General features: G+C 41.0%; 2 protein-coding genes across 3 annotated transcripts in view; both read right to left on the bottom strand.

Moving 5' to 3' along the window:
• The window catches only part of LOC126483723 (cytochrome P450 6k1-like), a 659078-nt gene that overhangs the window by 170585 nt on the left and 463850 nt on the right, over positions 1 to 24643 (bottom strand). The window lies entirely within an intron of this gene.
• The window catches only part of LOC126483726 (cytochrome P450 6k1-like), a 31758-nt gene continuing 31000 nt past the window's right edge, over positions 23886 to 24643 (bottom strand). The window contains exon 5 of the mRNA XM_050106832.1: positions 23886 to 24290. Within this exon, the coding sequence (XP_049962789.1) occupies positions 24112 to 24290 (179 nt within the window). The 3' untranslated portion in view covers positions 23886 to 24111. The remainder of the gene's footprint in view (positions 24291 to 24643) is intronic.

Here is a 24643-nt window from a genome sequence, read left to right on the forward strand (position 1 = left end):
TTCACTGAACAGAAATAAGGCAATTAGGAGCAAAGAAGTGTAGCAAATGAGTAATTTCGTAAGCATCCTTCTGCCGGTAATACTAGAAGAAAAGAAAACGGTGATTTAAAGCAGTGTCAAAATATATCATGAGGGCTCTTATACTGGATGTGGGCGCTGATATTCATTCTTCTAGATAAAACATAAAACTAAAATGGCTGCTGACACAGGGTCAATTTTCTCACTCTTCAAGCTACAAACATATGTCCATCGTAATAAACAGTCTGTGCTTCTCGCGATGATAGATTAATCCTTTTGAAGTGAGAGATGGTTTTAAAGCACTTCTTTTTCACGATAACCGTTTTGTCGATGCAAACATCGCTGATTATTTTATCTCCCAGATATGAAATGTGCACGTGAGTGTTTGCTTATCGGTGTATGAACCATACCATTTTACAGAATCACATCAGCGTCGAAACGGTAACACTTCACTGTCTGTAATGTAACTCATCTTATCTTCAAGAAAGACATAAAAAACGTATGGCAGATTTACACCAAATGTCTCAACATGGATGTTCGACCGTGTACTCACAAGGAAATGGCCCGGCATTCACATCTGGACCTATACTCTGCAAGCCACTTGATGATGTGTAGTCACTAATACGAGGGTCGTTCAATAAGTATTGCTCACTCATTTTTATCGCAACATACTTATTATTAAGAGCGTGACAGATACAGGGATTAGTGATCACTAAGTTGTTGCAACTAGACTGGAAACCGTAACATCCAAACCGACCGAAGAAGTCGATGAAAATTCGCTTGACATCATCCTGAAAGATAGTCTCCGCTTCTTCCAATCTGACTGTGTAAACGTAGACTAGATGGGCTTTAAATTCAAAGAAATAGTATCGAAAGCAATTGAGAGATATATGCCTAATAAAGTAATAAGGGATTGTACTAATCCTCCATGGTACACAAAACAGATCAGAATATTGTTGCAGAAGTAACGAAGAAAGCATGTCAAATATAAAATAACGCAAAATCCTAAGACTGGGGAAGTTTTACAGAAGTTCGAAATTTAGTGTGAATTTCAGTGCGAGCTGCTTTTAATAGTTTCTGCAACAAAACTGTGTCTCGAAATCTGGCAGAAAAGAGATTATGGTCGTACGTAAAGTACACCAATGGCAAGCCGCAATCAATACCTTCACTGCGCGATGAGACTGGTGATGTTATTGATGACAGTGCCGCTAATGCAGAGTGACTGAACACGATTTTCCGATATTCCTTCACAAAAGAAAAGGGGGTAAATATTCGAGAATCCGAATCAAGATCAACTATCAACTTAGAAGTTGATCTCCTCAATGTAGTGACGCAACTTAAAACACTTCAGAAATGGAAGGTCTCCGGTTCAGACTGTATGACAGGTTCCTTTCGGAGTATGCAGGTACAATTGCTCCACACTTAGCAAACATACGCAACCCTTAACATTTAGAAAGACCCGTACCCAAATACTGGAAAGTTGCACAGGTCACACTTGTACCTAAGAAAGAAAATATGGGCAATCCGCTGAATTATAGTTTCACGTCAGTAACGTCTAGTTGCAGTAGGATTTCATACCATATACTGTGCTCGAGCATTATGAATCACATCAAGGGGTACGATTTATTGACAAATCGTCATCATGGACTCAGAAAATATCGTTCTGATGAAACACTACTAGCTTTTTATTCTCACGAAGTAATGAGTGCTATCAAAAGACACGTGAAAATGATTCCATATTTTTAGTTTTCCAGAAAGCGCTTGACACCGTTCCTCACAAGCGACTTCTAATTAAATTGCGTGCCTTTGGAGTGTTACCGTTGTGTGACTGGATTCGCGATTTCCTGTCAGAAAGGTCATATTTAGTAACAACTGACAAAAAGTCATCGAGTAAAACAAGTAATATCTGGCGTTCCTCAAGAAAGTATTATACGACCTCTGTTGTTCTTGATCTACATAAACGATTTAGTAATAATCTGGGCAACCCTCATAGATTGTTTGCAGATGATGCTATTATTTACCATGTAAATCAAATGATGAAAACGAATTGGCAAAATGATTTAGAAACTATATCTGTAATGGTGCAAAAAGTGACAGTTCACTGACACACTGAAGAGTGTGGAGCAGTCACATGAGCACTAAAAGGAATCCACTAACAGTTACATGATAAATTACACAAATCTGAAGATTGTAAACTCAACTAAATACTTATGAATTACAATAACGAATAACTTAAATCAGAATTATCACATAGGCAATATTGTCGGGAAAGCAAAATAAAGACCGCTAGTTACGAGGGTCGTCCCCAAAGTAAGTTCCGTTTCTATTTCTATCCGCGACAGCGCTACAATCGCAGTTCCGAGCATGCGTGGCAGTTACTCTGACTCAGGGAGAAGACATGTACGCCATTTTCAGATCGCTGCTGCCGACGCCACGTTGAAATGAGATCTGTGATTCATTTTCTAAATCCAAAGAAAGTTAAACCAAAGGAAATTCATCGGCAAATCTGCGAAGCTTACGGACAAAATACTATGAGTGATTCAATGGTTAGAAGATGGGTCAGACTGTTCTGTGAAGGACGTGATCAAGTGCACGATGAAGAACGAAGTGGACGCCCGTCTGTGGTTACTGATGAACTGGTTCACACAATTGAAAATAAGTTTAAGCACAACCGTAAGTTTACACTTAGTGCCTTTTCTAGGGAAGTTCCGCAAATCTCACGATCACTAATTCATGAACTTGTTACTGAAAAACCACATGGTTGAATACACAGCCAGCAACCTTCTATGAAGAAGGCATACAAAAACTTGTGCGACGCTATGAAGTGCCTACAAAATTTCGGTAGCTATGTAGAAAAGTAATTTAACAGTTGAAGATTTTTGTACGATAAATTTTTTTCTGTATCTGTATACGCTTGTTTTATAAAACCAAACGGAAATTGCTTTGTTGACGACACTCGTATTTGCAGAACACTTAGAGATTGTAACAGGTCTACTAAACAGAAGGCTTACACTAATCTTGTATTGCTGTACAGTGTAGGATCCGCATCAGATAGGACTTGCGGAGGATATCGAGAAATTTTAATGAAGGGCATCTAGTTTTGTGCAGGGTGTTTCAAAAAGAACATATGGGTGGTTACGTAACTTTAAGTCATGGGGCACATACTGATGAATCTCTCTAGTTTAGAATACAGATGTTAAATATACCCTACATCAAGGACACGAACTGTATCAGACAGACAGTCGAATTCCTCCCATGATCAGGTAAGCATGACTATCGCCACTGATATTGCGGCAGAATGGGCCGATTCTTCTACTCTTCTATGTTCTGCGGTAGTGTTGGTGCATAAAAACGGTCTTTAATGAAAACACACTGGACGAAGTCACAAGGCATCAAATCTGGTGACCATGGAGGCCAGCTAAAAAGTGGTAAGATGCCGGGTGTTTGACGCCCAGTCCAACGGTGTGGTACAGTTTCGTTCAGATATTCACACACGTGGCGACTCCAGTGGGGAGGCGCTCCGTCTTGTTAAAAATGAACTTGCCCTCGTCCAGCCTCGGAAACAACCAAACATAGCAAGATGCTGCCAACCGGTAATCGTGTTTCTGATAGAGAAGATGAGCCGTATGCAGACGAGTGGGATATCCTACAAAATACATTGACTTTGAGTGAATCTCAGAGATGTTCATTGTGAGCTTGTGAGTTGTATTGGCCTCAAGTTCGGACATTTTGTTTGTTTACTTTCCCACCACGGTGGAAAGTCGCTTCATCAATCAACAAAGTGCGTAGAGTGGAAATGTCATCACTTTAATTCCATTCCGAAAAGTGTCCATTTATGGGAACTGTTTGAGAGCTGACTGGCGCATGGCAGGAAGACCGTCAGCAGAGTCAGCAACGAGGCGGAATATTAGCCAGAATTACGCTCTTATCCAGTGCAACACGCAGATTCATGACATGAGCGTAAACTTGGTGTTCATTCAGGCAAGCCTCTTCTTCAGCAATTTTTTGTTGTGAGGTATTTAACAGATTTCCTAACAGCAAATTATTTTTGAGCTCTATTTGCAGTATATATTTGACATATGCCTTTTCATTCAATGGTGTTACCACAGTCGAACACTTAGTCTTTGTTGAAATTTAACAGCAGTTGCTCACATGGGAAATAGTAGTATTACAAGTCCAGCACATCATATGGGAGACTATTGTATTTTTGTTAATATCTTGTCAGTAATTTTTGTAAATGCCTGTTAAGAATTTACGCTGATAACGTCAATCATTAGGTTGGTCAAGTCTTCGAATGTGATAAGAGAGGGAGTGAAATCCCATTGAAAAGGATTGTTGTTTTCACATTTAATCATTGTTTCAGGAAATGTAAAAAGGATGTTTCTGAAGCTAACTTTTCTGTATTTGTTTCTAAGAAATTATTATGTGCTTTTGCGTTAGGTACATTCCTAAAAAAATATATTGCTCTTAAAGTCAGAGGGCGTAATTTATCGTATTTTTCATTATGCGTGTACTTCATTTTTTAAAGTTTTTCTGTCATCTCTGGCTGTAAAAAGTCGTCATGTGATTTTAAGAGTTGTTTTTATGTAAGCTTTGGTTTTCCTATTAATGGTATTTGATGTCTTCGGTTCGTGAGTTTTGAAATACAGAGGGCACTATGATGCTTGTTTTTGCTTGAGTGAGCTTAGCTGCTTCGCTCAGTAAGCTACAAACTCACTTTACGGTGGATTGGCAACTGCTAAGATTACAGGATTGGTTCTTCAATAAATTTAACTGTTATTGTGTGCAGTAAAAGTTAACATTTCTGTTTGATGTAATCATCACAGCACGTGTTACACCTCATAGAAAATACTGTGCTATTATGATATGGGTCTACAAGGTACGAAATATTTGGTATGTACGAGAATCTTTATATTTGTATATATTTTATATTTTTATGGTGGCTGTAAATAGGGCTTCATTTGTGTTAAGATCCTCATGTCTGATGGTTCTTATGTATTTTTAGCACTGAAGATGGTTACACAGTGACCGAAATTGATCTGTAAAATAAAGGATTTAAATATTTACGACCGATGATGCCATTTATCCAAAATATTGTTATCATCGTCATAGCAGTAGGAAGCTTGTCAGAAAATACCACACATTTCCGCTTGTGGTCATGATGTAGAGCCTGTAATAGCTGTAACTCGTACGGCTTCACAACCAGCCAAGGTGTCAAAACACACCAAATTGTGTTGTAGGCTATTGTAAGACGCAATTGACGGGATGAATGATTTTGTAGGACTACGATGGAAAGCGACTTGAATTCATGAGACATTTTCGTCGGTGACTCGAAGACGGCCACGACTCTTTCCTCTACATACATATCCTGTGTCTACAAACTGTGGATACTATTTGCGAATTATCCTCAATTCGGAGGATCAACTTGGTACCTCAACCTGAAACGTCTTTTCACTGTTATCACGGAATTACACTTCACAAACTCGAGAACACATAATTATTACTGTTGCGGAATAGCCATTTTGCAAAATGTAATGCTAACCAAGCAAACTGAAGATAACCGACAATTAGAGGCAACGAATATAAACCGGACAATGTATCGTTCCTCCAATAACCGAACCGTGCTGCAGCGATTTATAACTTTGACAACATAATTTTTTTTGTAAAAGTATGTTATTTTTGAAGCAAAATGTATTATCGTGAAATACGGGAGAGAGTGCCACGGATACGATACACGAACTGAAGGGGCAGTTATTAAAACAAAGGCGTTTCTCGCTCCGGCTGGACCTTCTCACGAAGTTTCATTCACAAACGTTCTCCTCAGAGTGTTAAATATTTTGTTGGCTCCCAACTACATACTGAGAAATGATCATGATAATAAAATAAGAGAAATCAGAGCTCACTCGGAAAGATTTAAATGTTGGTTTTTCTCTTGCGCTGTACATAAGTGGAATGGTAGAGAAGTAGCTTAAGGGGAGATAGAACGAAAAAAAAATCACATTTTCGGATTTTTATCTCATCATAAAATTTGAAATTTTTTGAATAAAAAGATATATATGTATGTCACTTATAAACTGACATGGGAAGTTTTTTATTTTATTTTTTAAACATAACCTACACCGGTTGAAAATGTTAAAATTTTTACGTGCATTTACTTCAAGATCTAATAAAATCGGTAATTTTTTATATAGAAGGCTCTGGATTGCTGTGTTATAAAGGTTAAATTATGTGTTTGTATTGGTGGCACTGTCAAAAACAGTATCCCATCGTTTCATAGTATAAACTCGCGTTTGTATGTGGAAGTGCTAACCTTTTTCCGAGGAAAAATGATGAATAGATTGGTAAATCTCTCAAAAAGCAAAGTATGACGCCAAAACGAAGTGTTTTTAAGAAACGTGGGTTTCTTGGTCATAGATTTTCGAATAAAGGGAAACATTGTGTTCAACATGTGGCGTGTGAAGTTACAGACAATGAAATACAGGCAAACTCATCTAGAGAGACACCCATTAGTGCTTCGAAGATGAAAATAAAACGTTGTGATACGCAGTTTTTTTCAAAACGAAAGTGACGTAAATGGTAGGTTAGGGTGTATCGTAAAATATGTGGAGGGCCAGTTGGTTTACATGAAGACAGTGAGGTATCAAATGGACTAGACAGGAAACTTATCATTAATTGTGCCAGTTGTAAATATACTCATTCATTTTGGAATTCTGGTAATTATTTTGAAGTAAATGTTAGGTAGTTTTATGGATTAAGAGCTATTGGGAAAGGACACACTGCAGCAGGAACAATGTGTGCCATGAGGAATATGCCACACCCACCTTGTAAAATCGAAAAGTATGCAGGATTTATTAGAGCTGCTGTGGAATCTGTTGCATGTGAGTCAGTAAAGGGTGTTTCAAACGAAGCTATTGAAATAAATGTTGGTATGACTGACAGTAGCTTTTGATGGCATTTGGCAGAACTGCGGCTACAGTTCTAAGAATTCTGATGCTACGGTGACCAGTGTGGATACTGGAAAGGTCGTATAGATTTCCCGATTTTAACCAAACATTGTTATAAGTGTAAATCACGGAATGAAGAACGGCATAAAAAATGGTTCAAATGGCTCTGAGCACTATGGGACTCAACTTCTGAGGTCCTAGAACGTAGAACTAGTTAAACCTAACTAACCTAAGGACATCACACACATCCATGCCCGAGGCAGGATTCGAACCTGCGACCGTAGCTGTCTCGCAGTTCCAGACTGCAGCGCCTAGAACCGCACGGCCACTTCGGCCGGCGAAGAACGGCATATCTGTGACAGAAATTATGAAGGAACAAGTGGTGGTGGAGGCCTTTGCAGCTATTGAAATTTTTAGTCGATCTGTGAATGTAAGGGGAGTGTGTCACACTAAGACTTAGTGTATATAACAGTGTAGTAGCAGCTCAGCCTTATGGTGACAAGATTATCACAAAACTGGAATGTGTTGGTCAAGTCCAGAACAGGATGGGCACCAGGTTGAGGAAGTAGGAACAAAGTTTGAGAGACAAGAAGCTTTCAGATCGTAAAACCATAAGAGGCAGGCTGACAGACAAAATGATTGACAAACTACAGCAATATTATGGGATGGCCGTTAGAAATAATACTGACGATTTGTCGAAAATAAAGCAGGCAGTATGGGCTACCTTCTTCCACAGACTGTCAACTGATGAAAAACCAGTACACCACCTTTGCCCTCTTGGACCTGATTCATCGTGCAATTACCGCAATGCCCAGTACTCAAACAGTTCATACAGCCATAAGCATTCCGTCTCAGCAGCAGTCATGGATATTATAAAACCTATTTACAGAGACCTGGCAAATCCTGAATTACTGAAGAAGTATCTGCGTGGTCAGACTCAGAATCCCAATGAGTCGTTCAATAATCTTATGAGGACTCGCTTACCAAAAAATGTTTTTGTTGGAATGAAGACACTAAAGTGGGGGGGGGGGGGGGAGCAGTGATGATGTTCTTGCTTTCAATGATGGCAACATTGATAAAGCAGAGTATACAGCATAGTTGACCACTAAGAAGTCCATAAAGAAGAAGACAAATCTTGTAAAAATATCAAGAGAATGGTATACAGTATGGTGCAGGGTGCTTCTGAGTCACTAAAAATTAAAAATTTAGCAAATATTAAGTGAGTTAGAGTCTTTTGATAGTTTACAAGCCGTTCCTGAAAATTTACATTTTCTGTTGCATTTTTCCCTGAATCTCAGAAACCACTTCGAGTAGAGTATTCAAATTTTCAGCGAGTAATAACATACATATCCTGAGTCTACTAAACTAAAAGAAGAAGGTAATGTTATGTACAGTTAATGTTATTTAGGATTACATACAAAAAAGAACACAAAATTTTTACTGTGTAATCAAAAAATTGTTATTCCGAAAGCAGTGGCTGAAATGCAATTATTGTAGTTCAGTAGACTCAGTACATACAGTTTAACGTCGTGTAAAAGCTTCATGTCAATGGCTACAGTGGTTTCTGAAATACAGGGATCCAAGTGACTAAACTTAACATTTTCGGGATAGGATGTTCCAACTTCCCTTAAAGGTGGTTCGATGAACCGTCCGCCAGGCACTTAAATGTGGATTGCAGAGTAGTCATGTAGATGTAGAGGAGACGATGAGCACATAATCGTTGGGCCCAACTGTGGTGTGGTAAGCGTGCGTCCAGATAGCTCCATTACTTCTGGAAAGGAAGAAGTGTGACTGGTACGTGTTGCACAACCACATGCAACAGACATATACATCGAACAATAATAATAGTGTGAAGTTGGAATGATACGGGACCCCTGATACGTCTAGATACGACTCTGACAGGTGGCACGTACGTAATCATCCTGTCTGATCACTTGCATCCAATCGTGTTCATTGTGCATTCCGACGGACTTCGGCATTCCAGCAGAATAATGTGACACCGTATACGTCCAGAATTGCTACAGAGTGAGTCCAGGAACACTCTTCTCAGTTTAAACACTTCCGCTGACCACCATACTCCGCAGACAGGGCCGTTATTGAGTGTATCTGAGATGATCTGCAACGTGATGTTTGGAAGAGATCTCTACCCCCTCGTACTGTTGCCGATTTATGGACAGTCCTGCAGGATTCATGATGTTAGTTCACTCCAGCACTACGTCAGACATTAGTTGAGTCCATGCCACGTCGTGTTGCGACAGTTCTGTGTGCTCGCGGAGGCCCTACGCGATATTAGGCAGGTGTTCCAGTTTATTTGACTCTTAATTGTATTTTATATATATATGGAATCGCTTAAGATTGTAATGCTGGATTGCTTTATGCTTTTTGAAGGTATGTTAAGAAGCTGTCTATGGTTATTCGCTGTCGTGCAGCAGTGAAAGGGACGTTCCCTAAAACTTTCTGATCAGTTATCAGGACAGAGTTAAAGACAAGAAAGGTAGTATTGAGAAAAAAACTCCAAGCCACATTAAAACACTAAGACTTACACGAGACGACGTAAGTTCCAAATGTCAGGCACTTTTATTTTTCATCAGTCAGCTTACTGGCATCAAATCCTTGCTACTCAGCTGATTGATACAATACGTTAGTTTGAAGTGGTTCGTTGCCGGCTGTCAGATATATGGATTCGACAAGCCTAGCACCTTACATTTTTGCAGCAACTTACATTCTTGTTACAGGTGAGCGTCAACCCTGCCATTGTCTAAAGGCCTCTGCTTGTTCCTCGAAATTTCTTGCTTTCTGGCTACTTGGTTACATGCATCTTGTGCTGTCTGGCAGAAGCGCGTGGCACTTACTGGTGAACTTGTGGAACCATGCATTGCGAGCCGTTGTGTGTCCTTCTTGCTCTTGGTGTGTTGTTCTGTTGTTTAACGTCCGTCAGTAGAATTCTAATTGACAGACGCCATTTTCTGTTTGAGGGGCGCCACCAAGCTGCCACTTGCACTACTTCCGCACAGGACGTACACTCACAGGATAAAAAATCGCAGCACCAAACATAATTAATGTAGAGTAATGAAATTTCGGAATACATTAGTGTCCGTAACATACTTAAATGATTGACATTACAAGATCATAGGCTAATGTAAGTGCGAGATAAGCTATTGCAAATCGGAAATTCTGGCTCATTGATAACTGGTGTAACCGCCAGAATGTTGAATGCAAGCATGCAAACGTGCATGCATTATGTTGTACAGGTGGCGGGGAGTTACATACTGCTCTTGGTCGGTCAATACAGAGACTGTTAATGCTGTTTGTGGATGACGCTGGAGTTATTGCCCAGTGATGTCCCGCACGTGCTACATAGGAAACTGATCTGGTGATTGAGCAGGTCAAGGCAACATGTCGGCACACTATAGAGCATGTTGAGTCACAAGAGCGGTTTGTGGACGAGCGTTATCCTGTTTTAAAATACCCTCTGGAATGCTGCTTATGAGTGGCAGAACAACAGGTTGAGTCACCAGACTGACGCAGAACTTTGCAGTTAGGGTGCATGGGATAACGACGAGGGTGCTTCCGCCGTCATACGAACCCGCCCCCAGACCATAGCTCCAGGTGTAGGTCTAATGTGTCTAGCACACAGACAGATTGGTTGCAGGTCTCGACTGACTTCCTCCTAAACAACACACGGTGGTCTGCCATCTCTGTAGTGCCAAGTTGCTACACAGAGCCCGGTCTTCCAGCGACCATAATTTTCCGCGGCCACCGCTGCCAGCAGTCACTCTACAGTGGCTACATTCCTGCCAAGTCTTTCTGCAATATCGCGGAAGGAACATGCAGCTTCTCGTAGCCCTATTATAGGATCTCGTCCAAACCCTCTGAGACGCTGATAATGTCGTCTTTGTTTTTTTAAAGGCATTCTTGACTAACATCAACTCACCACGCCCAATCTCAAAGGAAACTATCACGTCCGTTAGAGCCTGTTTTTAAAGCAAACCTGATTTGCATCCTCCACTAACGCCACTCTTACACGACTGCTGCGAAATTTAAATAGACATAATCCTTCAGATGTAGAAACACTCCTTCCAACTATCTTTTATTTCGCACAACTCCTTCCTTGTGTTGTGATTTTTTTTCCGTCAGTGTATTTGTGTTGTCACGTCTGTTGGGCGTACCCTACTGCGTGGCTGTCAGTTCCTATTTTAGGTGTCCCGTCACCTTGGTACTAGTGCGGTTTACGGTCGGACGTGTTTAGTTTGTAATGTCCGTTTAGTAGTAGCTACTGCGCAGGTGTTATTTCCCAGTAGGCGTGTCGCCAAGTTGATACTCGCGCGCTTGCGCATAGGAAGTAGCTTTGCTCTTCCTGCTTTGTGTTTGTATTCACTTAATCTGCTTAATGCTTCTACAGAGCAATTGTTACGACGTGTGTCGGGTGCGTCGATCGCTGGTGTTTATTTACCAAAATGTCACTAGCAAAGTCTGCTTAATTTGTGTTTCGCCATGTTTTACAGGCTCTTTTAAGTCAAGTGATATGACAATGTACATGAATGGCAAGCATATTAATGAAGTTTATTATGTTGCGGACAATATTTAGAATCATTATCATGGGTGGACTGTACATGTATGATATCATGTCCCGCCTGTTCTCAGTTAGTCCTATTCATCTCCACAAAACTTTTTTATGGAATGAGTTTTTGTAGCTGGCCAGCTGAATAAAATGATATGCCCCATCAGAATTTGGTGAGTGGTTGTTTTACTTTATCCGTTTCGATTAAGATGGTACTTGTTCTGTTTATTGCCCAATTATGTGTCTTCTGGTTTTTTTTTGTATGGTTTTAGACGTTCCCATTTATAATATTCTAAACTTGCTCCTCGTTAAACATGTAGCTTTAAAGTTTTACTTTTCGATTGACTACAATATCTTAGGGGCGAATACCATGTAATTATTTTATTAAATTATTACGAAATTTTTCGTCTTCCCTTGTGTGATTCTGTTATCTGGATTTCGCAAATTTTATTATCCATGGGTAGCTTTATAATTCTGCAGCACTGGATTTTATCATTAAAATTTTGCGTTGCAGTTGATCTCTATTGCTGTAAAGATTTTGTATTTTTATTTCGTCCTGGTTAATTGTGGTAACTTTAATTCATTCTTCTAATGGCGATTAAACTTTAAATTATGCAAATGTGTAATCTTAGGAACTATAGGTAATACGTAGATCCAAGTTATCTACGCATTTTAATCTCGTACTTTATTTCTGGTGCTTTGTGCTCTACAGCTCAAGTTGAAACTACAAAACAGAAAAAAAATATTAATAACTTTTGTCATTTGGCACAAATAGTTCTTAAACGTTGGGTGCCTCACCTGACTAGTTTAAGTTATGCATTTGAAGGTTAATAAGCTGGTCGAACTGTAGTATCATATTCTGGATTGCCACTCAGGTTAACATGCAATGATTAAAAGTATGCTAACATGTTTTCTTCTCAATAGTTTACTTTCAATAATTATTATTAGCGCTACCGACTTATTGTTGGAGGTCTTACTCGTTACCTGTATTGTATCTGTATTTCTTACAACTTACTGGATCGTGCTGTAGTAAAGTTTGTGTGGTGTCACCGCCAGACACCACACATTAGTGTACGTCGGACCCGTGTGTCACCACTATCAGTGTTTGCAGACCGAGCGCCGCCACACGGCAGGTCTAGTCTAGAGAGACTCCCTAGCCCTCGCCCCAGTTGTACAGCCGACTTTGTTAGCGATGGTGCACCTACTACATACGCTCTCAATTGCCGAGACGACAGTTTAGCATAGCCTTCAGCTACGTCATTTGCTACGTCCTAGCAAGGCGCCATATTCAGTTACTGTTCTGAACAGATAATATTGTGTATCATGTACCGTCAAGAGCGACGTTCATCATTAATGGATTAAAGTTAAGTATCAACTAATTTCGTCCGCTTTCTGAATTCTAATTCCTTGTCATGTTCCAGATCTCACGTCAGTATAGTACTTCCCTCCTCACGCCAGCCTGCGTGAGCTAAAACGCGTGCATTTCGGCCGCCTCTAGTAACACGGTGTCGGCTCTTTAGCCAACACAACAGTTTCTCTTGTTAAAACTGCTTATAATCTCTGGTCCCAATAACTTAACACTTCCCGAACCAGCTCCTACCTTTTCAGTTTCGTTTTTTCTGTGGTACTGTTACGAAGCACCTACTTCGTGCAGTTAATCCCTATGACTAGAATAGTTATCGATTTGTGTTAGTCATAAAGGACACTTTCGTCGGCAAGACGCTGTGGAGCTCTTATTGCTCTAACAATAAACAGGAAAGGAGGGTTCACAGTAATTCTCGATATCCAGCCTGTAAGACATCTTTATAGTGCTGGTGCAGCACACACACAGCATACAGTAATTGGAATAGGATTTTACAATTGGACTTGAAATACAGTCAAGAGATCACATTCTAGACATGTGAATAGCGTATTTATAGACTTGAAATAGTATTGGGGATAGTGGGTTACTTGTAAAAATTAGCTGGTGTAATGTTCGTGTTGTTTCGACACATCGATGTGGGCTACCACCTGCAGGATGATGTTGGAAGGTGGCGTGCAGGATACTTTGCCTGAGTGGTTTACTGTGTTCGAATGTTACATGTGGATAACATGCTAGAGACTTATTGTGCGTTGCATAGTATAACACCTAATTGGTGCACTACGCAATACTAGTAGCGTAGCGGTTGGCGGGACGTCTTTGGACCACCTCTTCTGACAGATGTTTTGGGTCTTCCAAAGGCTACAGATGAGTTAGAGATAACGACAGTTTACAAATCGTGTCAAGTTATAGCATGATCATGTGAAAAGATGGTTCTGGAATGGGTATAAAGGTTCTGTAATGGGTATAAATTCTTCTTTCTAAGAAGTGTTTTAGTGTAGAGCCCGCCTCCTTTTCTGAATGCAGAAAATATTCGACTGCTGCCCTGACCAGCACATTCCCCAGATCTCTCACCAATTGAAAACGTCTGGTCAATGGTGGCCGAGCAACTGGCTCGTCACAATACGCCAGTCACTGCTCTTGATGAACTGTGGTATCGTGTTGTAGCTGCATGGGCAACTGTACCCGTAAACGCCATCCAAGCTCTGTTTGGCTCAATGCCCAGGCGTATCAAGGCCGTTATTACGGCCAGGTGGTTTTTCTGGGTTCTTATTTCTCAGGATCTGTGCACCCAAACTGCGTGAAAGTGTAATCATATGTCAGTTATAGTATAATATATTTGTACAATGAATACCCGTTTATCATCTGCATTTCTTCTTGGTGTAGCAATTTTGATGGCCAGTAGTGTAGTTTAAAAGCACACTAAACAGCTAAAAAAGAAAGAAAATGCGCTGCTGCAGACGAAAAGGCAGAAAAATCGAACCATTTGGCAGTAACAGGAGAGAAACCGGACTAGGGAGTGACGTCGAACAAACGGAGCAGGTCATAAATGCGAGATACCTGACGCTCATTCTGTATGCTAAGAATTTCTTATTTTACAAGACATGTTATAGACCTGATTGAATGTTCAAATCGCAAAGACAGCATCTAGACTCTAACAAATATAAAGTACGGAGGTTACAAAAGCTTTTAAGAATGCGCTTGTAATGTCTCACTATCTACTATTCAGGCTTAAATAAGAATGGAAGACTACTTTCAACAGTATTTTTTTTAAATCGCTTATCTTCGTCTTTTGCAACCTGAACAGGTAGTTCACTCGTTTTGCAATCAAGGTTAAAGCCACAGAATTATCTTCCACAAGCTTTTGGACTCACGTGTTCAAGGAGACAAATATTATGGATGTTTCTCGTAGCTTAATGGTTAGAAGACTGGAGTGATAGATAATCTGAAGGTGCGGATTTCAAAGATGCATTTTTTTCCACAGTGTAGCTAAAAACTAGATATTTATTAGTGTTCGAGAATATACTTACTTCGTGTTTGTTAAATTACTGATTGGAGAAAGAATGATGGGATTTGGATATAGATTTAAATTAAAAGTTAAGAATTAATCGGAATGTTATTAAGACAACTCAGTCATATTCTCAGTTCGAATATAATAAATTTCCTCGAGACAGAACACCTTGTGTCCACAAGTCAGCATGGTTTTGGAAAGCACTACTCGTTCGAAACTCAGCTGTCCCATTTCTTACGTGATATCCTGCGAGTCATGGATAAGGGGCAACAGGCAGATTCCATATTCCTAGATTTCCGAAAATCATCACAGCACCCCTTCGCAGAGTGATAACAAAGGTATGAGCATGTGGAATAGATTCCCAGATATGTGAGTGACTCGAAGACTTCCTACTTAATAGAACCCAATACTCTGTTCTCCACAACGAGTGTTTGTCAGAGACAAGGGTGTTCTCAGGAATGCCTTAGGAACGAGTGACAGGACTGTTATTGTTCTCTGTATACATAAATGACATGATAGATAGATTGAGCAGCAGTCAGCAACTATTTGTTGATGGATGCTTTGGTGTCCAGGACGGTAGAAAAATTTAAGTTAATTCAGGTGAATACGAAAAAAAAATCCTGTAATGTTTGGATACAGTATCAGTACGGTACTGCTTGACATAGCTAGATGTAACACAGAAAAGCAATGTGAACAGAAGCGTTTAAGGACTCTAGTAGGGAAGGAAAATGGTCGACGTCGGTTTGATGGATGTGTTTTAGGACAGTTTGGCTCTCCTTTAAAGGATCCCGTGTATAAGACACTTGTGTTACCCTCCGCCACGCACCATATGATGGCTTGCGGCGTATGTGTGTGTAAATGTAGGATAACACACTACTATTTACGATTGCTTCTTGTTCATTAGTTCTGTCGTGTGCACGCAACAGCTGTTTCAAATACTAAATATTACAGTGCTTACGTGAATAGCAGTTCCGAACGTTTTTTTCTGTTCTTGAAGGAGTATTTACTCTAGTAATGTGACACATTTTGCCTCGTTAACGTAATTGGTTTTCTGTTGGTGTGTATCAAATAATCAAGAAGAGAAGGAAGTGATGTAAAAAGCGTACTGTATGTGTATCGACAGCAAATGAAACTGGAACTCCGCAACGAATGTCTGTTTGCTTACTGTTAGTACTGCTTTTTGTTCGTTACATTTTCAGCTTTCAGGTCGCATGCACAACATTTTTAATGGACGCGTTTGCAAAAAACTTGCCTACGTATTCTTTGCTGGCCCATAAACGTGAGCAACGAGGAAAGAAGCAAGGGATGTTATCGTATCTTGCGCATACCAACAAAGTGAAAGACTATTGAAAAAGTAACAGAAATACATGGTGGTATACCACTATGAAGAATGGAGTTGTTTTATTAGACTCTCAGCGCATTTGTTTCATTGTAGTTTACAGATTTTATCACTTTGAAATCTTACCTATTATGCGTCAGTGTGTGACTAATAGTAGCAATTTACAGGGTGTAAAACGATCTAATTTTTTAACATGTTCCACCATTATGCAACACGGAAAATGTGATTGAGAGAACGTTCTCAAACGCTTAGGCCCCGTAAAAGGATATTTTTCTTTAACATGCATGTAAGTCACTTTTTACTAATGGCAGCCTAATCTATATAACATATAAGTCTACCTTTCCAGCAGTAGCCTATTTGCTTCTTTCCCTGGGGTACTTCTGCCAGTAGCTCTGTCAGTTTTTCAGGAATAAGCAAACGTATAACTATTGGAATTTACGTCTGCTTGGATCATCTGCTTCATTTTAATTTTAAATTTCATTTTGAGGATTTTAAAGTATATGTTTTTACCATGCTTTGTGTTATAAAAATAGTTAATTTCATTTTCCATGTATCATTTACACGATAAATCTTAATGATGTGGAACGAATCATTTTATATTAACATCAGTTTTTTATAACTATGCCTCCACACTGATCATTTATTAGTTTTTTGTTTTCAATTAAAGACCGATAGATATTAGTCAGTAATTCCTACCACCACCATTTACACATCACAATAATAGATAACCTTTGGCGGAACAGGAATAGTTATCAAAGAGACACGTTTTCGGTTTATTTTCGAATTTTACTTTGGTGCCTGTCAGGCATTTTATATCACTGGGTAAGTGATAAAAACTCTTGATCGAAGCATTGTAAACCCTTGTTTATGCTTCAGACAACCTTAATGTGGCCTAATGAATATCAATTTTTTTTCTTCTGGTATTGTAATTATGTACATATTTTTTCCTGTTGAATGCAGTGCAGGCCGTGGTGGCCGAGCGGTTCTAGGCGCTTCAGTCCGGAACCGCGCGACTGCTACGGTCACAGGTTTGAATCCTGCCTCGGGCATGGATATGTGTGATGTCCTTAGGTTAGTTAGGTTTAAGTAGTTCTAAGTTCTAGGGGGTGCTCAGAGCCATTTTTGAATTTGAATACAGAGGATTATTTACTACAAAATTCATGAGGGAATAACTGTACAGTGAAACCGATAGACTGCTAACGGCCAGCAGCAGGCAGGAACGCCTAGAAAAGTATTCACTTAAATTTTCGGCCAAAGCCTTCTTCAGAAAGGAAGCAGAACGCACACAATCACACACACACACACACACACACACACACACACACACACACACACACACACACACACACGACCGCTGCCTCCAGTTTTTCTATCCAGGATATGTTTTAATGTGGAAAGAATTTTGAACAATGAAGAATTGTCGACGGGAGGAATTTATGGTACGCTATGGAGCACCAACAACCAGCCTGATCACTTTCCCTTATGTTGTGGGTGGACGAGACCGTTGGTACAGTGTGGTTCTGATGTAGGAACGCTTGCGGCTTGGAAGACAATGAAAAACACAGGAAAGAATGAAAGTAAACAACGCAGCCATAATTCGTGTACGTAGAATAAAGTACTGCTTTAACGGTTCCACCTTACGAATGAAATGTGATTCCTTTAAACTTTGGATTACGATCGGACCGATTACTACGCCCCTAAACGAGATAAGTTGCATTTTTGATGGAGCAACTACGCCTCCCCACAAACAAACCAGAAGGCGCTGCTTAGGATACGATCAAAAAAGCTGACACAGTTCCCCAACGGTCAAAATTGGGCTCGGTCACATCAGGGTGATATCACAAGAAAGCATCACCGAAGTGAACCGTGAAGGTATAACTGTGGCGAACCTAATGCTTTGGGCTTTACAAGATGGCGGAGGTCAACTTCAAGTTTGTGACGTAATGACAACTCCCATCTTATTTTATCTCCATGTGCGTATGTGTGCGTAAATATCTTTGACTTTCACAGAAATAATGTATATCTTTGAGCTAGGCGCCTATTATGCTGAAGGGTACGTAATTTTCCATTGCATGTCTTCCAAAATGGGGTCACTATGCAAGTGACTGTCTTATTTTAATACTACACTGATATGAATTCTAGAGAAGGGGATAGAATGTGCTTCCGCCTTCTTGGATTTTTAATGTTTTTTATTTGTTAAGACTACATTCTGAATGGCTCACTCATTTTAGTTCTTCGCTGAGAATTGAAGGAAAGGAGTAGGGGGTAAGGGAGGGAAGGGGAAATATGACTTGACTTATTACTTGATGGTAATAACAGCGTTACTAATAGGAGAGCCAGGGGTTGTGACGCCATCATTACGGGCATTCCGAAGTGGTCACATGACTACAGTCGCTGCATTCCAAAATGGATCAGAAATAACACAGCTATCCTGCTCGCAATGGGGAAGCACACAGCGTTAAAAATAAAGGTAAATTTGTGTATGTGCAAACTTTTGCATAAGGTTAATTAACAATCGGTCTGAATATCGGACGACTATTTAATTTTTACGTATAATTCTTGTATGTTGATAAGAAAGTAATCCGCATTTCTAGCACTTTGTTTGTATTGGAAAGGAATGTGCTGTGTGGCTGTTTCCCGGTCAACTGCAGCATTTGCACATGTGTGCCTGTTTGCTGCAAACACGATCAGATTACGCCCTTGCTTTGTAGCGTGAGACGCTGACAATGCAGTAACGGCCGACTGTACTAAGGTACAATAAAGTGACTATTACTCAAATCGATAAAGCCACAAATGACGCGATTGTTCTACTTTCAGAGTTTGTTTTGGAGGGTCACTTAACAAAATCAAATTTTCGCGTGGGAGCAGACTGGGGGATATTGTCCAATATTTGTATACTTCTTTAGTTCTTTATTTCGGGTACAAATCTACAGAGCAAATATCCTGAACAATGTGTTTTATTTCATTTCGTTGCTTCCCAACTGTCGGAGGGTGTCTTGCGTTTCGCAGTAGAAGTTCGGTTTCCGACAGGGGTTATTGTATCTGTAGTGAGTGTTGTGTGCTAATAAGTGGTTATGATCTTTGGAGCGCACATATTCTATAATAGAGACTCCTTCCATGGTCAGTCTTTACAGACAACACCCTTCCAGGTGAAGCTACGCAGATATCGAAAAAGCTTACATAAATACACTCCTGGAAATGGAAAAAAGAACACATTGACACCGGTGTGTCAGACCCACCATACTTGCTCCGGACACTGCGAGAGGGCTGTACAAGCAATGATCACACGCACGGCACAGCGGACACACCAGGAACCGCGGTGTTGGCCGTCGAATGGCGCTAGCTGCGCAGCATTTGTGCACCGCCGCCGTCAGTGTCAGCCAGTTTGCCGTGGCATACGGAGCTCCATCGCAGTCTTTAACACTGGTAGCATGCCGCGACAGCGTGGACGTGAACCGTATGTGCAGTTGACGGACTTTGAGCGAGGGCGTATAGTGGGCATGCGGGAGGCCGGGTGGATGTACCGCCGAATTGCTCAACACGTGGGGCGTGAGGTCTCCACAGTACATCGATGTTGTCTCCAGTGGTCGGCGGAAGGTGCACGTGCCCGTCGACCTGGGACCGGACCGCAGCGACGCACGGATGCACGCCAAGACCGTAGGATCCTACGCAGTGCCGTAGGGGACCGCACCGCCACTTCCCAGCAAATTAGGGACACTGTTGCTCCTGGGGTATCGGCGAGGACCATTCGCAACCGTCTCCATGAAGCTGGGCTACGGTCCCGCACACCGTTAGGCCGTCTTCCGCTCACGCCCCAACATCGTGCAGCCCGCCTCCAATGGTGTCGCGACAGGCGTGAATGGAGGGACGAATGGAGACGTGTCGTCTTCAGCGATGAGAGTCGCTTCTGCCTTGGTGCCAATGATGGTCGTATGCGTGTTTGGCGCCGTGCAGGTGAGCGCCACAATCAGGACTGCATACGACCGAGGCACACAGGGCCAACACCCGGCATCATGGTGTGGGGAGCGATCTCCTACACTGGCCGTACACCACTGGTGATCGTCGAGGGGACACTGAATAGTGCACGGTACATCCAAACCGTCATCGAACCCATCGTTCTATCATTCCTAGACCGGCAAGGGAACTTGCTGTTCCAACAGGACAATGCACGTCCGCATGTATCCCGTGCCACCCTTCGTGCTCTAGAAGGTGTACGTCAACTACCCTGGCCAGCAAGATCTCCGGATCTGTCCCCCATTGAGCATGTTTGGGACTGGATGAAGCGTCGTCTCACGCGGTCTGCACGTCCAGCACAAACGCTGGTCCAACTGAGGCGCCAGGTGGAAATGGCATGGCAAGCCGTTCCACAGGACTACATCCAGCGTCTCTACGATCGTCTCCATGGGAGAATAGCAGCCTGCATTGCTGCGAAAGGTGGATATACACTGTACTAGTGCCGACATTGTGCATGCTCTGTTGCCTGTGTCTATGTGCCTGTGGTTCTGTCAGTGTGATCATGTGATGTATCTGACCCCAGGAATGTGTCAATAAAGTTTCCCCTTCCTGGGACAATGAATTCACGGTGTTCTTATTTCAATTTCCAGGAGTGTATATTTTAAAAAATCCCGAAAATACCTCTCATACATCTGATACTTGGGCTTATAATTTTTTAATATTTTACTGCGGAGTCACATCTGACTACTAGTTATGTATGTATACGAAACGGAAAAAAACACTGTCTAACTGTCTAAATGCAAGATGCACTTGAAGTTCCTCGGTGCCAGAGTGCTCTCTATCTGGTTTTTCTTCTATATGCTTCGTCATTCCTGAGTAGCGAAATTTCAGTCGTATGTACTGTAAAATTCTCATCGGATTAGAGTTCTACTTGCCTATCGAGAAGGAGCTAAGGCCCACAAGGACAGTACGATGGAGAAAATCGGCGTCATTGTTGTTTGGAGGAAGCAATAATACAACAGCATGAAACGAATAATAGAATCCATGGAAAATGTAACTCGCAGTTGCAGGACCAGGTTCTATCCTCGCTCATCTCAAAACGAGTCCAGTATCATCCGGTGTTTTGCCTCTAGTGGTAAGGACAGTTTCCCTTTAGCGCGAAGGAAAAAAATAATGTCATATCTTGAGGGATCAAGTAGGTAAAAAGATGAGGGCTAGTAGAAATCCTTGGGTAACAGAAGAGGTACTGAATTTAACTGATGAAAGGAGAAAATACAAAAATGCAGCAAGTGAAGCAGGCAAAAAGGAATACAAGCGTCTCAAAAATAAGATCGACAGGAAGTGCAAAATGGCTAAGCAGGGACGGCTAGAGGACAAATGTAAGGACGTACAGGCTTATCTCACTAGGGGTAAGATAGATACTGCCTACAGGAAAATTAAAGAGACCTTTGGAGAAAAAAGAACCACTTGCGTGAATATCAAGAGCTCAGATGGAAACCCAGTTCTAAGCAGAAGAGTGAAAGCAGAAAGGTGGAAGGAGTATATAGTGTCTATACAGGGGCGATGTACTTGATGACAATATTATGCAGATGGAAGAGGAGGTAGATGAAGATGAAATGGGAGATATGATACTGCGTGAAGAGTTTGACAGAGCACTGAAAGACCTCAGTCGAAACAGGGCCCCGGGAGTAGACAACATTCCATTAGAACTACTGATGGCCTTGGGAGAGCCAGTCCTGACAAAACTCTACCATCTGGTGGGCAAGATGTATGAAACAGGCGAAATACCCTCAGACTTGAGAAGAATATAATAATTCCAGTCACAAAGAAAGCAGGTGTTGACAGATGTGAAAATTACCGAACTATCAGTTTAATAAGTCACAGCTACAAAATACTAACGCGAATTCTTTACAGAAGAATAGAAAAACTGGTAGAAGCCGACCTCGGGGAAGATCAGTTTGGATTCCATAGAAATGTTGGAACACGTGAGGCAATACTGACCCTACGACTTATCTTAGAAGAAAGATTAAGGAAAGGCAAACCTACGTTTCTAGCATTTGTAGACTTAGAGTAAGCTTTTCACAATGTTGACTGGAATACTCTCTTTCAAATTCTGAAGGTGGCAGGGGTAAAATACAGGGAGCGAAAGGCTATTTACAATTTGCACAGAAACCAAATGGCAGTTATAAGAGTCGAGGGACATGAAAGGGAAGCAGTGGTTGGGAAGGGAGTGAGACAGAGTTGTAGGCTCTCCCGGATGCTATTCAATCCGTATATTGAGCAAGCAGTAAAGGAAACGAAAGAAAAGTTCGGAGTAGGTATTAAAATCCATGGAGAAGAAATAAAAACTTTGAGGTTCGTCGATGACATTGTAATTCTGTCAGAGACAGCAAAGGACTTGAAGAGCAGTTGAACGGAATGGACAGTGTCTTGAAAGGAGGGTATAAGATGAACATCAATAAAAGCAAAACAAGGATAATGGAATGTAGTCGAATTAAGTAGGGTGATGCTGCGGGAATTAGATTAGGAAATGAGACACTTAAAGTAGTAAAGAAGTTTTGCTATTTGGGGAGCAAAATAACTGATGATGGTCGAAGTGGAGAGGATATAAAATGTAGACCGGCAATGGCATGGAAAGCGTCTCTGAAGAAGAGAAACTTGTTAACATCGAGTATTGATGTAAGGGTCAGGAAGTCATTTCTGAAAGTATTTGTATGGAGTGTAGCCATGTATGGAAGTGAAACATGGACGATAAATAGTTTAGAGAAGAGGAGAATAGAAGCTTTCGAAATGTGGTACTACAGAAGAATGCTGAAGATTAGATGGATAGATAACATAAATATTGAGGTATTGAATAAAATTGGGGATAAGAGGAGTTTGTGGCATAACTTGACTAGAAGAAGGGATCGGTTGGTAGGACATGTTCGGAGGCATCAAGGGCTCACCAATTTAGTACTGGAGGGCAGCATGGAGGGTAAAAACCGTAGAGGGAGACCAAGAAATGAATACATTAAGCAGACTCAGAAGGATGTAGGCTGCAGCAGGTACTGGGAGATGAAGAGGCTTGCACAGGATAGAGTAGCATGGAGAGCTGCATCAAACCAGTCTCAGGACTGAAGATCACAATAACAACATATCTTGAGACCCTGCACGTCGCCTAGATAATAGTAGTTTATTTTACTGTTTGTATTAATTGATAAAAAGTACTCTTTTCGCCTTCTCCTTTCAAGAGAAACTAGTTGATGTTCTGATTTTATAGGCATATATCTAAATAAAAAAAATGCTTTATCTGTAGGTTGATAGAGATAGGAACTTCTAGAGTGGAATTAATTAAGAGATTCTACATATCATCTCATTTAAAAAGGAAAATAGTGTACGGGCCCTTGGTTATGACTTTTCCAAACATTCTTGTAAATTACGTCTCTGACCTACGTCAGTCCCTGCTTACTTGTATGAAGCGCAAAAGCTGTGGTCCTTACATCCTACAAATATTCGCTATGGTATTCTAGCAATAAACGTACCGTACGTGGTTTTGTTTGATTCAGTAGTACGTAGAGACGACACGTAAGTAAGTACGCTAGGGCAAAAGTGAGGATAGGTATTCGACATGTCTAAGGGGCACACAAAGACAACACAAAGCAAGGGAACAGGAGACATTACAATGCATACATCTTTATGGTTTGGTAAAAAAAAAACTGTTCAACTTAACAGTGATATCAGTTTTAATGAACACTATATGACACAAGAAATATTATCAATTGGCGGCTTGTCACATCTCAGTGTAACGAATAAAATGACATTAATTTTCCGTCACGACACAGGGTTATTTGTGGGATCCGGTTATCAAGGGATGCGAGTAGAGGGTGTGCAGACAGTCTTGCTGAGCTGTCCAACGTGGCTTCAGCTTCAATTTCAGCCCCATCTTCAGCACGCAGCCTTTCGTCGACGCTCCACCCTCAGGTCGATTCCGCCAATTGGTGTCAACAAGAAGTTGTTTGGAGCCATGCGTAGCTTCGACTGGTTGTCTCCAATGGGCAGAAAGTCAAAGTTCGACAGCAGATGTACTAGCGCCACCTTCACCTGCATCAACCCAAAACGCATCCCTGCAACAAAATAAAAGTACCATCAGTTCGTTGTACATGTCATTGATAATGTTACTTTTATTCAGTCTTGAATTGTCGGGATGAGTGAAAAACTGCATTTCATTCGTTCCAAGTAAGACTGCAATGAATTTCAAAATAATTCATTATACTGAACTAGTGCTGAGTCAAACCAATCATAGAGAGGAATTGAGTGTACCAAAATGCAAAAACGGAGAAATCCAGTAGTAAAACTGTCTTAATGAATACAGTCCACATAACAAACCACCCCGTTCCTTTCTAGGTTCAGTTCAATAACGCAAATTGAAATAAAATTTGACACAATCGCCTTGGGGGTGAGAAGTACCTACCTATCA

Source organism: Schistocerca serialis, chromosome 6 (genome assembly GCF_023864345.2).
Source record: "Schistocerca serialis cubense isolate TAMUIC-IGC-003099 chromosome 6, iqSchSeri2.2, whole genome shotgun sequence".
NCBI classification, from domain to species: Eukaryota; Metazoa; Arthropoda; class Insecta; order Orthoptera; family Acrididae; genus Schistocerca; species Schistocerca serialis.